The sequence below is a fragment of the Planococcus citri genome, chromosome 3, assembly GCF_950023065.1.
Source record: "Planococcus citri chromosome 3, ihPlaCitr1.1, whole genome shotgun sequence".
Taxonomy (NCBI): domain Eukaryota; kingdom Metazoa; phylum Arthropoda; class Insecta; order Hemiptera; family Pseudococcidae; genus Planococcus; species Planococcus citri.
Window position 1 is genome coordinate 83137392 of NC_088679.1, and position 15192 is coordinate 83152583.

At 37.7% G+C, this 15192-nt stretch overlaps 1 protein-coding gene across 3 annotated transcripts; it reads left to right on the forward strand.

Moving 5' to 3' along the window:
- The first annotated feature begins 326 nt into the window (after nucleotides 1-326).
- On the forward strand, nucleotides 327-12625 carry LOC135839890 (NADP-dependent malic enzyme-like). Of its 3 annotated transcripts, XM_065356142.1 has the most exons (15): nucleotides 332-484; nucleotides 554-609; nucleotides 683-853; nucleotides 954-1142; nucleotides 1346-1504; nucleotides 1631-1812; nucleotides 5379-5559; nucleotides 9139-9267; nucleotides 9394-9576; nucleotides 9659-9797; nucleotides 9892-9978; nucleotides 10160-10302; nucleotides 10414-10584; nucleotides 11382-11505; nucleotides 11631-12625. In XM_065356142.1, the coding sequence occupies exons 4-15, from the start codon at nucleotides 972-974 to the stop codon at nucleotides 11810-11812; spliced, it is 1851 nt and encodes a 616-aa protein (XP_065212214.1). In that variant the 5' UTR covers nucleotides 332-484; nucleotides 554-609; nucleotides 683-853; nucleotides 954-971; the 3' UTR covers nucleotides 11813-12625. The 3 variants fall into 3 exon arrangements, with proteins under 3 accessions (XP_065212215.1, XP_065212213.1, XP_065212214.1); XM_065356143.1 differs by lacking the exon at nucleotides 554-609 and having other exon boundaries at nucleotides 327-484; nucleotides 683-859; XM_065356141.1 differs by lacking the exon at nucleotides 554-609 and having other exon boundaries at nucleotides 327-484.
- Nucleotides 12626-15192: the final 2567 nt, after the last annotated feature.

A 15192-nucleotide genomic window follows, 5' to 3' on the forward strand; every position in this document is an offset into this window, starting at 1 on the left:
CGTATCAATAGGTAGGTAGGTAATAGATTAAAGGGGTATCGAATATCGATGGTTTGCGTTAATGGCAATCTAATTATGGAATAAGAATAAATTGCTATGTGCTATGTAGTAAAAAAAATAAAAAATAAAAAGTAAGCTTGCGCTTGGTCAGCGCCTCAGCCCTCAGCGGACCAACAGTAGGTAGGTACTCGAAATTCGTTCGCAGTTCGCTCGATTCGAGCACAGATTCACAACGTTCAGTGAATTCATTCGTTCGTTTACTCTGGCGACAGCTGGCAACTCGAATAACGCGAAACGCGATTCAAGGATTCAATTTCATTATTTTTGTTTACTATTTAGGGCTTACGCTTAGGTAGTGTTTTAAAATACTTGGAGACCGGTCGTGTGTTGCCATGTACAGTACACGGATCGATATTCGTAATATATATTTTCATTTTCTAAACCATTTTTGATATTTAAAAAAACAACTTCTTCCTAAAATAACGTAAGTATTTACGTAGTACTCGTACATATAATCTCACTCTCAGTTTATTTATCCGCTGAAATTGTTTAGTACATCTAAAGGTGGTGCTTAGAATGTATACCTACTTGGATTTTATATTAAATGATGTAGGTGCACAATTTCGAATCGCAATGCCTACTAGGTAGTATAGGTAATAATAATCCAACACTTTATTTCCAGTGCCAGAATTTCGCTCGTAGCTAGTTTTGGATCGATAAATAAAAAATAAGAAAAAAATGAAAACATCGTGTTGAAACATTCTGAAAGTCACCAATTCACCATAAGTACACATATTTACGAACTTGGCAGCTTATCAGTAAGAATACAGTTCCGCAACACGGATCTACATACGTACGTGTATATATATACGAATATTTAACGTTTAAATCCGCGTAAAAGCGACCAAAAAAGTTTATAAATATTTGCTCGTGTTTTGTTTTTATACTCGTAGGTACCTAAAGCTTTCGTAATGGCGGCGGTAGTTCAAAGTAACGCTTTACCAGCAAATATTCGAAAGCTATGCGTAGCCGTCAGCACTCTACTGAATCAGCAAAAACACTACCACGAAGTGACCGGCGATATAATATGCCCTTCTATGGTTCAAGGAATCGATCACATACGAGATCCTCGTCTTAATAAGGTAGGTAAAGGTATCCTTTCGCAGTTTCGCCTTTCGGCTTTCACTAATACGAATATCACTTCACTTGAAAATTGCTCTTTTTACTTCGTCGAGTGAGCAGTGAGCCACTGCCACTGCCATTGCCATTGCCACTGACAAGTGACAACGAGCCATTTGCCATTTCTAAAACTAACGAGTAACGATTAAACATTCGCCTTTTGTAGGGTTTAGCGTTCACTTTGGAAGAACGTCAAGCGTTAGGTATTCACGGTCTGATGCCTCCTTGTTTCAAAACGCAAGCTCAGCAACTCGAAGTATGCCATTTCAGCGTCATGAAGTACCACGAAGATTTGAATAAATTCCTGTATTTGTCCGAATTACAAGTAATCTAATTTCAAAATACTTACCTACGTATCGTCGTTCCTCGTTCGTCGAACCAAATCTTTCGGTTCCTTAAACGTTATTAATTCCAACTAACCAACTACCTACCTACCTATGGATGTTGGCAGGATCGAAACGAACGTTTGTTTTTCAGACTGTTATCGGAAAATGTGGATACTTTGATGCCGATCGTGTACACCCCCACTGTGGGTTTGGCCTGTCAGAAATTTGGCTTGATTTACCGTCGACCCCGTGGATTATTTATTACGATACACGATAAAGGACATTGTTTCGATTTATTGAAAAATTGGTAAGTACTCGTAGTCGTATGTACAGTAAACAACAAATTGAACCAAGACGCGGCTGCTAAACGTGTAAATAGTGTACTTATCGATACGATTCGACGTAAGAATCAGCATGTTAATTTCCTTACTACATTATTTGTACCTCTACCTGTAAGCATAACAACCTGGGCAATTCTCGGATTTTTTTTCAAATTTTTAATTTCAACCTCATTTACCTAACACGTTTTATGGTGCGTAATTTTTACGCATAAATACGTATTATTAAAGTTATACCTACCTACCTATAGGTATACGCGGCTGAGTAAGTATGTTCATCAATTTATAGTTGATCGATTTTTATTTTCAAGGTAGGTGGTTGCGGGGGGGGGGGGTAGAAAGCAAGGCAGAGATAAAATACTGAGGGGTTGCATGTACTTGATGAAAAAATAACAGGATTTTTAAAAATTATAGCAAAAAACAGTGGGTAGAAATTCAAAATTTTATGAGAATTCAAAAATAAATTCAAGCCATCAACTGAAATTTTAGCAAAAATTCGACTCTTTCTAAAAAAAGAATCAACTTTTCCTATCTAGGGGTGAAAAGTACTACTTTTCCAACCTCGCGAGAATCGCTCGGATGTAAAAATAAGTACTTTCCACCCTCGTTCAGGAAAAATTACTTCACTAAACTCGGAGAAAAAGTGATTTTGAACTCGTGTGAGTTGTTCCCCTCACTTCGTTCGGGTCACAAACCTCACCCTCTTCCAAAATCACTTTTTCGGCCCTCGTTGTGTAATATACTATTCGATGAAATGACCACTAGATTTCTGTGTTTCTTTCTCGCATTCAAATTTCTCTTTTATTTTGAATAGGGATATCTTTACATTTTTTGTTTTGTGTTTTTTTTTTGAATTGCGAAAAACTTTTTGGCAGATGTTTTCACCTTCATGCTTTTGAGTTTGCTGGTTTTCTTGAAAACAATAACAAAAAAATGGCGGAGAATTTTAATCTCCCGGCAATTAGGTAATGCGTGGAACCCTCTCCCCTCTCCCACTTCTCAAAAAAAGGAAAATTGAAAAAATAAAATTCGTCCCTCCCGCATAATATGACGAAAAGAAGAAGCTTAAGCCCTCCAAATCAAAAAAGTCAAAATTTCATAAATTGTTTGAACCAGAGCTAGACATTGCTAAATCGAAAGAGCACGTACAAAAATACAGTACCTTGACTAAAATACGTATCAGAAGACCGAGTGCATTTTTGATTTTAAACATCATTTTCGGGACAAAAATGAACAAAAAAAAAATCATCTTTTTACAGAATTGACCGAATACGCTGAAACTGGGTATTCATTTTCCCTATTTTAGACCCCCTTCGAGTAGTTTTGGAATCTCCAGCAGAATTTTGAAAGTGGAAATTTCCATTCAAACATTTTCTCATTGCCAGTAAAGTCTGAAAACAAAAATTCACCTTATACATAGGTACCAGCTAATTTCAAGAAGTCGAGTCGACAGAAGATGATTTCAAACCATCCTAGAACCTCCAGAATTTTTTGCATAGAAACCTCAGTTGGCTCAGTTTTCGAAAAAAAAATGCCATAAAATTCGTTCGGTTCAACTTTGGAACGTATAGTTAACCCTGATTGCTTGAAATTACTTCCAATCGACTCGGATATTTTATGTAAATTTCAGCTGATCAACTTCACTGGGTAAAATTCTGTGGGAATTGCAACATTCAAAAATCTGGTGCAGGGTCCAGGTCCAGAAGTGCTCAAACTGTCCCAAAGTCGTTCAAATTGACTCGGGATTTTTACGTTTCTAAATTCTACTTCAATTTTGGAAATTTGATTTTTTCGCCATTTTTGGACCAAATCTGATTTCTAAAAATTCGTCTAAAATCAAAAATGCGCTTTGGCACCACAAATTTTGGCTGCTAATAAACACAACTCGAGGAGTTTCGTGGAAAAGCTAGGAGTAAAAAGGACCAACGTACCTGCGAGAGGGGGGAGGGGGTTCTTAAAAATGGATTCTTAATTTATTCGATTTTTTTCTACCAGCGCGAGCGAGAAGGGAGGCTCTCTGAACAAATTTCAAAGAATAAGGAATTACACGTATTATTTTCTCATAAAATCCAACAATCCAGGGAGTAGAAGCAAGGCCGTCGAGAGCCAATGCGGGCTCAGTGCAAATATAGGTACATAATTTGGCCCCATTTCTAGGGACGAAACTGTATAGAGCTTCTTTGAGAGGGAGAGGGGGAAGAGATTCGAAAATCTGCCGACTGATAGAAAGAAAAAGTACCAATTTTGCCGATTGATATCATATTTATACGAGTATTATGTATATAGTAAGATGACTACCCATGCACTAAAAAATTCGCGTTTCGTGTTTTGGATTTTTGCGGGTCTAAATATGAATTTTTTAATTTTAAAATAAAAAGCAAATTAGCTCGAGCGTAGCGATCACCGAGGGGGCTGAAAATTTCATAGCGTGATTTTCTCACCCTACATAATAGGTAGGTATGTACATAAATAAGATAAGTACACCCTAGTATAAGGGTCACTAAACGACTTGCTGTAGGTTATAGGTGCCTACCTGAAAACTGAAATTTTAATCAAATACTCTTCCAACATCATTGTTGATGAGGGAGGGAGGGAGGGAGGGAGTGGTGGAATGTAAAATGATAATAATACGTAAATTGTCAACTTTCTCCTGTCTATTCAAAAAATGGAAAGAGAAAAGAGTCTACTCATTAAGTGATTACATTAGTTCATTCCTCCCGGGTTATAATTATTTTGAAATTTAGCCAGAAATTTTCAGACATAACTGTACAGTTATAGTTACCTAGTACCTAGACAATTTTCTGCTTTTTTTACGTGCGAATCTAACCAATTAATGTATCTGTTTGATTCCACACCAAGCATGGGGAACTATGGTGACGATTTTTTCATTACATGCGGATAGATTATTAAATATGTATAAATGTACCTACGTAGACCTACCTACCTACCTACGTAAAATAACTCAGTCGATGGAAGCCTGATGTGATGTCTGCTTCGTGTAACTTTCTTATCTATTCGAGATAATTATTGTGAAAAAAAAAAATTGTCGATCAAACTAAATTTTATGCCATTGACTATAGCCGGCATATTATAGACATTATACACACAATACACATGGATCAGCGTATTGTTTATACGAATTAAAAATTAACAGATTATCTATGTGGCACTGGCACTGGTACTGGCTATATACGAGTACATAAATGTAGAATCGATAAAAGATAAACTAGGTGGCTTTAATTTGAAGATGGGTAGGTACAGGTAGGTAAGGTAAGGTACATATTAGGAAAATTAATCGATGAAAAAATTACGTCACGATAGTTGTCCATTATACTCGTAAGTATTAATATGAATTAACTTGGGCCTATTGCTAGTTTGCTACTGGTGAAATTACACTTTTATACCTACTCGTAATCGTAACTACTAACTAGGTAGTATTGGTATTAGTAAGTATATAGCATGTGGTTAAAATTTAACATTAGTGGTGGTGTACGTCGTACGTCTACGTATATGTGGTGTTGTGTTGATACGTTAGGCCTGAACCGGATGTGCGAGCGATTGTGGTGACAGACGGTGAAAGAATTTTGGGATTGGGCGATTTGGGAGCATGCGGAATGGGTATTCCCGTTGGTAAACTATCACTGTACACCGCTCTGGCTGGCATTAAACCCCATCAATGTTTACCCATCACCATTGACGTCGGAACTAACAATGAAGTAATGTACCATATATTACCAATTACCAATTACCAATTACCATCAGTACCTATAGGTTAGGATACTATATTTAGTAGGTATCTAGTATATCTATCTACATTTATGTAGTACACTACACGCATAAAATTAGTAGGTAGTAGTAGTAGTAGTACATCGCTATTCGCTCGCTGCTCTGCAGGAGCAGGAGCAGGAGCAGCAGCAGGAGTTGTTGCATATGGTATGCGATATTTCGCGCGCGACAAAATGCGAGCGCCAGTCGCTTCGCGATAATTACAAAAAATTTTACGCACATGTGTACGTGAATAGGATTAGTGCATAGTACGAGTATACATATGTATTTCGTACTTACTCTTGCCTAATTACCTACCAGCTATAAAATTGTGCGACCGCGGCGTACAGCCAGCCCTAGCCCAACGAATGAGGAATGACGTAACAAGAGCAGTTCCGCAGAATCAGTACTCCGTACTCGTATTATTTGCATGAGTCGAGTCGTCACTACTCGTCACTAGTACATATATTTTAACGTATTGACGAGATAACGAAATAATTAGTCCCGTAGCCAGTTAGCCACTGCCACTACTGTACCATTCTATTCGATGTATTGCTGATGTAGCGTTAGCGTATCCTCTTTACTACATATTTGAACAAAAAATTCACAAATTACACGGTTGCGTCGTCGCGTCGTCGCAAACGCTGAAGGTTGCTGGCAATTTTTTTCACACGATGAAAAGCCTTGAATTTAACGACATAATAATAGATAGGTCCACACGTTTATTGTCACAATGTTTTTGTAATTCTCATTCTCATCTGCTACTTCATTTAGCAGGTTTTTCCCCTTCATTTATCTCGATAACTTGCAACAAAACTAGCGTACCTAACATAATATGTAGTGTAGTTTTTACCTATTAGGTATAGCTGTTCACTACATTAAGGTGGCTTCTGACATCTATTCACCTAGGTATATTCGTATTCTATTGGATCCCTATTTCCGAGGTCTTCAGAATTTCGATTAAAAAACATTCAGAAAATCGTGCCCATCGTTGAACCCCGATAGGTACATACACATAATTCAGAATTCTTCATTTTTTCAGGACATCATTTTTATATGTGCCCAATTTTCAAAAACAACCAATTTTGGCAAAAATGAGAAATTAGGTTGATTTTTGATGCTTCGGCGCAAGCTGGGATTTTCTACATAGCAATTTTGACTGTTGCATCATGATGCATCGGCGATTGGAGAGACTTTTTTGATGTGAGAAGTTGATTTTTCTACTCTCTCAGCCTGGAGGTTTTGGAGAGAGGAAAAGGAAAATGATCTGGCTCGAACGAACCGAAGGCAAAAACTTTTGAAAATCTAGCTATAATAGGGCAAATTCAACGAGTAAAAACCCGCGGATTTAGGTAATTCTTTGATTTTCCCCGCTTACACAATTTGTTTAGGTACAACTTTCTCCCAATTTCCCAACTTTTTCAACTCGCACAATTTTTCCCCAAAATTCCCAATTTTTGGTCTAAATTTTTCTGTCCGGAGGGGGGGGGGGGTTGAGGGACAATGGACATTCTCCCGCACCGGTGGTACCCCCGCCCCCTTGCTTTTAATACCAACTACACACAAAACTCGTCACGTCCGATTTGCCTGGATACTCGTATTTGATTTATTGAAAGTTATGATATCACCAACACCTCGGAAGCAAATTTTCATTAGCCGCAGGCCGCAGTTGATTACAGCGCATTCTGAAGCGATTCCAGAGTGCTGGAGAAAAACTCATTTCTGCTGCTGAAGGCTTCGGACATCTCGAAAATGATCGCGATCGATTCGGGAGGTCGGCTTCGGTATCCAAACCAAATTTCAGATTTTCATCTCGTGGTTCATCATTTTTATGAAAATCTACCTACAAGAAATGGGCTATTTTGGCCATTTTGAAAAATTCGCCACGATTGGAAACATCAACTTCGGGTTCTGAAAATTTTGTTCAGAGGCGTGGGCGTGGGTGACATGAACTGTCAGTGAGCCAAATTTCAGCCGAATCGGAAGTGATAAGTTGACGAGGTTCAACGTACATATACGAGTACATTAAGAAGTGCGAGGAGATAGGCAAAATTTGTTCAAACGAATTTTAGCACTTTACGAGCTGGAATTGGGAGAGAGGAACACGAGGGTGGTTGTATCGAATATTATCGTTCCTACAAATAATTGCGTGAGTAAAAAAAAAAGTCCAACTACCTAGTACGTAAGTTACTATACGAATCTGAAAACAACTTACTCGTTTCCGCCATGTTTAATCCGATGGAAAAATGTCGAGCTTACCAGTTACCTGAAACAAAGTAACAAAAACAGAGACCATTAGATTCACTTCACTCGGCAATTAAAATCGATACCTATAATATAGCTATAGGTACCTATTCTAAAAATAGATTCGAATAATTTTACTTCGGAATAGTGTAACGAATTCAAAGACTATGTCCAAAAGATGTTTCGAGCAAAATGCATATTTCGAAAGTTTTTGACGACAGCCGACATTTGGAAGGGGGGGCGTTGTAAATCTGCTGGAAACGATGACGGCGGCGATTCGTTTATAAAATTTGAATTAGCCAGATTAAGGGTCATTCCAAAGTCATATCAACCCGGTTTTGGATTCGGATCATCACTTCCATTCGCATCGAAGCCTTTAGCTTTAGCCTTTCACAAATTAATATTTTTGCTGGAAGTAAGGTCGCGCAAGCTAGCTACGTATATTAAGAACAAAAAGGCCTATATCGAAGCAAATTTAAGTACATACATAGGTACGAGTACAAAACAAATGAGGAGTACGAGTATTTGCCTAAAGATGAAATTTTCACATTACGTCCTTTAATGATCTGAAATCAATGAAATCATTCGAGCGTGTATTTTTTTTAACGACGTTATCGTTAATGTAACATTGCAAAGCTAAACTTGCAAAATTGAGCAATTACAGCGAAAGTATACTCGTACGTAGGCATTTCAAAGCAGACAGACACTGACTGAGAAACACGTACGAGTAAGACACCTCTCGCTGCATTTTCTCATTTCATGAAATTATTGATCATAGCTCTCAATTCGATTCAACAGTTTTCATATGTAGGTATTTCAGCGAATTCAGCCCCTCTCACCCTTCAAAAATTATCTAGGTATTTTTTAATTGGGAAATCGCGTTTCTCGTTTGACCTAGGTAGTAGGTACCTACTTCAAATTTAGGTACGTGCAAGTTTCGCTCCAAGTACCTACATACGTATTTTAAGTTGGTAAAGGTTGTGTAGTTACCTAACAGGCGATTCAAAGTCGAACTAAATAAACGAATAATATACCTACACCTAGGTAGCTACTTTTTGCCATCCAATGCGTATTGCGTACCCAGTGCTCGTCGAATTCATTTTTGGCTACGTGGCTTTTCGTCCCTCTCCCCCCCCCCCAACACCATCGCATGTTCATAAAAAAAAAGTTACCCCTTCCCTCGACTAACTCTTTAACACACTGGTTGTTTGCTCGCAGCTTTGCCTCATTCATCTAGGTACCTCAAATATTGAAATGCAAATGCGTGACGAATTTTTGATTTTTAGAAACTGCTGAACGATCCTTTGTACATTGGATTACGTCAAAATCGAGTCGTGGGACCGAAGTACGATGAACTGATAGACGAATTCATGAAAGCTGTCGTCAAACGATATGGTCAAAATACTCTCATACAGGTGAATATGGCCTACTGAATACTCGTATGTAATTTCGAGGCTATTTTCTCCATCTCTAGCTCCACTTCCGATCGCTCGATAACGTTTCGATGTTTTTTTTTTTTTTTGTTTTTTTGCAACCTTCAGTTCGAAGATTTCGGTAACCACAACGCCTTCAGATTTTTGGACAAGTATCGTGATAAGTATTGTACCTTCAACGATGACATCCAAGGTACCGCTTCGGTGGCTGTTGCTGGGTTATTGACCTCTAGGAGAATCACCAATAAACGTATTTCGGATAATAAATTCTTATTTTTGGGTGCTGGCGAGGTAATCGTGTTCGTTATCGACTGTCGTTAATTAGGCATTTTTACGTTCTTGTACATTTTGTTGTGTGCTTTCTTTGCCAAAGGCGGCTATCGGTATCGCTGATCTGTGTGTTAGAGCCATGCAAGCCGAGGGTACTTCCATCAAAGACGCTAGAGATAAAATTTGGATGATGGATATCGACGGTTTATTAGCTCGAGGTAGACCCGAAGGTCGACTCGAAGGTACATCGTAATTCACGACAGATTTTTCCTCATCTCGATGTCGAATCGTAATATTATGTACTACGTTTCACTTTCCTCAATTATTTACTCGTAGGTCATAAAGCATTCTACGCCAAAGATCACGCAGTGATGAAAAATTTCGCCGAAATTGTCAAAGAAGTCAAACCGTCAGTATTAATTGGTACGTAATACGTATGTAGTACCGTATATGTTAGTAGGTATAGGTAAAAGAAGCTATTACGAGTATTCTGAAACAACTCGAACCTGAAAACAGCGCCCATACAATAAACATATTTTTTTGTTACAAACGATCAAATTTACCTGACGCGTTTAAAATGGTTTTTTTTTTTTTTTTTCATTAGGTGCTTCGGCTGTGGGAGGAGCATTTACTCCCGAAGTACTCAAAGTTATGGCCGATAATAACGAAAGACCCATTATTTTCGCTTTAAGTAATCCAACTAGTAAAGCCGAGTGTACTTCTCAAGATGCGTACGTGCATACAGAGGTAAATACGAGTAGACCTATAGCTAACCAGCTCCTGTTCGCCTGCGACTGCGAGGCTGTGAAAATACCTACGTAATGACTAATGAGGTAATGACTCGATACTTTTCTAAAGGGACGTTGTATCTTTTCGAGCGGTTCTCCGTTTGCACCATTCGAGATGAATGGCCATACCTATCAACCTGGTCAAGGAAATAACGCCTATATATTCCCTGGTGTGGCGTTAGGTGTGATAGCCACTGGAATCCATCATATTACAGAAGAATTGTTCCTTATCGCGGCACAGGTAGGCATGCTAGGCAGTAGGCACATACTCGTAGGTTTTTTCTTTATTGCGCGCGGTGACTTTGGACATTTCGGGTCCTTTTGAATAGAGTTTGTCTTTTGCACGCTTCGATAGGTAAGTAGGTACTCAATTTTCGCAGGTACCTATACCTAATTCACATTGCCTAAAAGTGACAAAATTTCAAATCAATTTTCTGAATTCTCGTCGCCTCTAAATTATGAAATTGCTTTTCAGAGTTACTCGTAGTTTGCATGGGTAGGTATATATTTTTCGTATTACAAAATTTCGGATTGATTTCTGTGTTCGCAATTCGCATTGCTCCTAAATTAGGTACAATATTTCAAATCATTCTTCAGAATCTCCATTCCATTGTCTTCGCGTATTACTTACGAAATTTCAAATAGGTAAATGAATTGCAAATTTCCCAAATTACAAAAATTCAGAGTAAATTCTGTGTTTGCGTCTCGTCGTCTCTATCATTCATTCATTCAATAATTAGAAAATTTCACCTGGGGGTATTCGGTATAGCAGGGTAAGTACAATGAATGCGGCAGGTGGTAAAACTAGATAGGTACCTATTAGGTACTTATCCAATCTCGCATACATGCCCCCTTTTCCCTTATTTAGGAAATTATATGGGCTACCACCTGGGTACTTTTAAATACAATGATCTAAATTGCAATTGTTGAGAAATTATTTCCATCAAAATTACATAAACGAAAACTTGCGCCTGCCTTGAATAATTCTCATCGTAATTTGTCCATTATAAAAGTACGAGTATATGAATTTTTACACAGACGGTCGCTGATTTTGTTACCCAAGAAGATCTGGACAAAGGTAGTCTGTATCCGCCTTTGAAAAAAGTCAAATGTTGTTCCTTAGAAATCGCAGTCAGGATTGCCGACTACGCGTATCAAAAAGGTATGTGTGATTACTGATTAACGATAGCAAGTAGACCTGCATACCTACTTATATGTATTACCTATTTTTAAAATGTCGCCGAATGTTTTTCTCATCGACAAATACTCGTACTTGATACTTGGCAGGTATCGCATCGGTCTATCCCGAACCATCGGACAAAAAAGCATTTATCGAAGGCCAAATGTACGACTACAATTACGATTGCCCGTTACCAGCCACCTACCACTGGCCCAAAGAAGCTGAAGAAACCACACCTCCTAAGCCGATCTCCCAGTTGACTGGCGAACACTTGAAAAGCGCTCCTTAAACCTTCAGCAATGCGACTTGCAACTTGTCATTTTTCCTCCTTCTCCTCCTTCCCCATCTCATTTATTTAAAATACTCTACAATCTCTGGTCCTCGTGTGTTGCTCGGACCATTTAATAACGTACCTATGTTATTCATAGGCAGAGCACCTCATTACTGCGAGTATTTATAACGTTTGAAAATTCTCAATTCTTGTAACCAAAATTAGTACCTACCTAGTAGGTACCTAGTACCTATACGTATACATATACTCTAATAGATACAGATAGTTACATTCACACAGGGTTTCGATGCATTTCGTTCGTCGCAATTTATTAAATAGGTACTTACGCGTTAAGTAAGCCACACTAATCCTGCTTCATTTTTCTCGAACTGATATCGATATTTTTGAGGAACTACACTACATATACCCAATTACCCATACACATTGTATGTACCTAGACCTATTTATAAGCAAAAGCTCACCTCATCCAACAATCAGTCTTATATGAATAGTTACCTAGTCAGTATTATTACTATCGTATTAACCAATAACCATCACTCGTGTGATTACGAGGATTATGTTCATTGTTCCCACCTTCGCTGACCAAATTGCTTCGCGCTATTTTCCTTTTTTTTCTTTTTCATCTTTCTAATTATTACCTACATTTTGAAAGTTAATACTTATTAAATGTACGCGTATTTACGTACCTCATATATTTTAGAGGATGTTATATTATTATTTAAATTGTTTTCATTGAAATTTTGTGTAAATGCTATGTTTCTTGTTACTGTACGTATGTATTTGAAAAATAAAATACGTTCGTTGATCCGACAGGTAGATACTTATTTATCATACTTAATGCCCTTTCAAATCCATGTTTCACTCTCCCTACCTAATATATTTCAAGTTGACCACACCACTAACAATAAAGAAGGTAGGTAGTAGGTAGTAGGTACCCCAACTGGCAGAAATTTTTTAAAACTACATCGCTAGCTAAAATTTTAGGAACCAAAGTGCACTTTTTGATTTTTGAAGAATTATTAAAAATCGCCTTCGAGGTAAAAATCACAACCAAAAATTTTTTTCATCCATTTGATTCCTATTTTGACTTTTTTGACCTTTTTAATGTGGACGAAATTCATTTCGGGTCATGTTCATCAGCTCCCAAATTTTTAAAATTCAAGCACTCGCTAAACCCGAATAACGATTCGAGCTGATTCCGTTAATTTCAAAAATTTGCATAAAACATGGTCAAAAAACTGCTAAAATCGAAAAATTGTGAAATTTGTGAAATTAGAAACTTGATTCAAACACAATAAAAACGCAGCGAAGAATTGATAAAAACCGATGAAATTGACAGAGGGCAGATTGGCCCCACTGCCGAAGGTAGTGCATATAATAAGAACCCCTTATAATGAAATGTTGGGAACGTGTGTAAATTCTTTAGGTAGGCTAAGTACTCGAGGTACTCGCGATCTACTCGCGCATGTAGGGCCGCACCCGCGAGTCGGCGAACGTAAAAGTAAAAGGGTTCGCGAGCCCTTGACAGTTCTTGACAGCCTTTGACGTTTATAGGCCGAAATAGGGATTTTGGCCATTAATTAGTAAAGTCACATAAATTGTCTAATTTATGTGTACTTAGCAAGTACGCTATTGGTTCCCCAGAAATAGGGGTAGGGATTTGACCATCTCAAGTCTCTTTATAATACAGATCTCGAAGCTGCTAGCAAGGAGATTGTGATGTTTTTTGGATGCTTTCGGACATGGTTCCGGCAACTAAATCTAGTCTCCGGACTTTGGCTCTGACATCGCGCGTACGTCAGTTCTATCGTCATCTTTGATAAAATTTAAGCCATGGACATCTATTCGGAGTTCATGGCAGAAGTTCTTTCGTTTTTCCCATCTCATCGTTTGATGGATAATGTTTCAATCCAACCTAGATTAACCGAAATATTCACGGTTAATAACGAGTGTACCTTTTTGACGTTTTGGGATGTATCCGGACATCACCGAAACGGGCAAAGAATTAAAATGTGTCTCATTTGGTTAAGTTCCATCGACGGCTCGTAGTATTAGGTGAGCCACCAGGAAAGAGATGGAAAACGCGTACAGTTTGTGGTAAGCAGGATACACTTACTTTCTTTTAATATTGTATTCACCTCGCATAGATTACGAGCAAGGCGTCGTAATCTATGATGATTAAATTAAATGTTGTTTTCTCGTGTAAATAAAATTAGTTTAAGCAAAATTTAGCAATCCTACACCTTCGGAGATGGGGTAGGATGAAGTCTTGTGATTTTGGACTATGATTAAAATTACATTGATCTATACCATCGCACGTATGGTAAGATCTATCTTCGTTTTGAATTCATTAGGGACCTTTATCGTAAACAAATGTAGGATCATGTAGGTCAATGAATTTATGTAAAAAATTGTAAATATACCTTGTAAATATTACAGAATTCGTATTTATTTGGTATATACTTTTAAATGATGTATAGGGCAGTTTAGGAAAACTACCACCCTTCTGAGCTATCTAGGTACTTAGAGATATTCCCCTTCTAAGGAATATTTCTAATTCTCACCACCATAGGTAAAGGATTTATTCCCCCCTATAACACGTAGGGCTTCTTAGCTACCCTATTACAAAATTTCAGTAAAATTTTCGCCAGATTTTTCCACGTATTCACGGTCCTCCCCTTCGACATTTTTCCAAATATTTTGATCGGTCCAAAAACAGTTCAGTTCTGCCAAAATTTTTAAAAAAATCTACGTTTCTCGCCAAAATTACCGGAAAAAGCCATGCAGTTTTTAAAATTTTATACTCCTCGGATTTGGCCCCTTTTCATATTACGAAACGTCCATTCAAGGGCCAAGGGAAGAATAGCGGAGTTTTCTTAGAAATAACCATTTTACTTTTTTTAAAAAACCACTTTCAAAAGATTTTTAAATTTGAAACAAAAGTGAAAAATTATTACGCGATTTATCGAGTGTGGGTTAAAATTTTGCGAGAAGAATGAAAATGCCAGCGATTTAGTTTTTTGGTCACTTGCAAAAAATTCCGTGCTGAAAATTACCTACCTACGTGAAATTCAACAAAAATGAAAAATTATCGTGCGACCTATCAATGCAGGTAGGTTGAAATTTCGCGATAAAAACAAAAATATCAGAATTTACTTTTTTGACCACTTACAAAAAATTTTGTGCTCAAAATTTGATCGTATCCGAGAAAAAAAAATTAAGAATCATCACGCGACCCCATCAACGTAGAAGGTTGGAATTTTGCGAGAAGAATGAAAATACCAGCGGTTTACTTTTCTCGCCAATTCTAAAAAATTTTGTGATCAAAATTTCATCAAATTTGAAAAAAAAAATAAAAGAGGGTGTCCAGTGTCCAC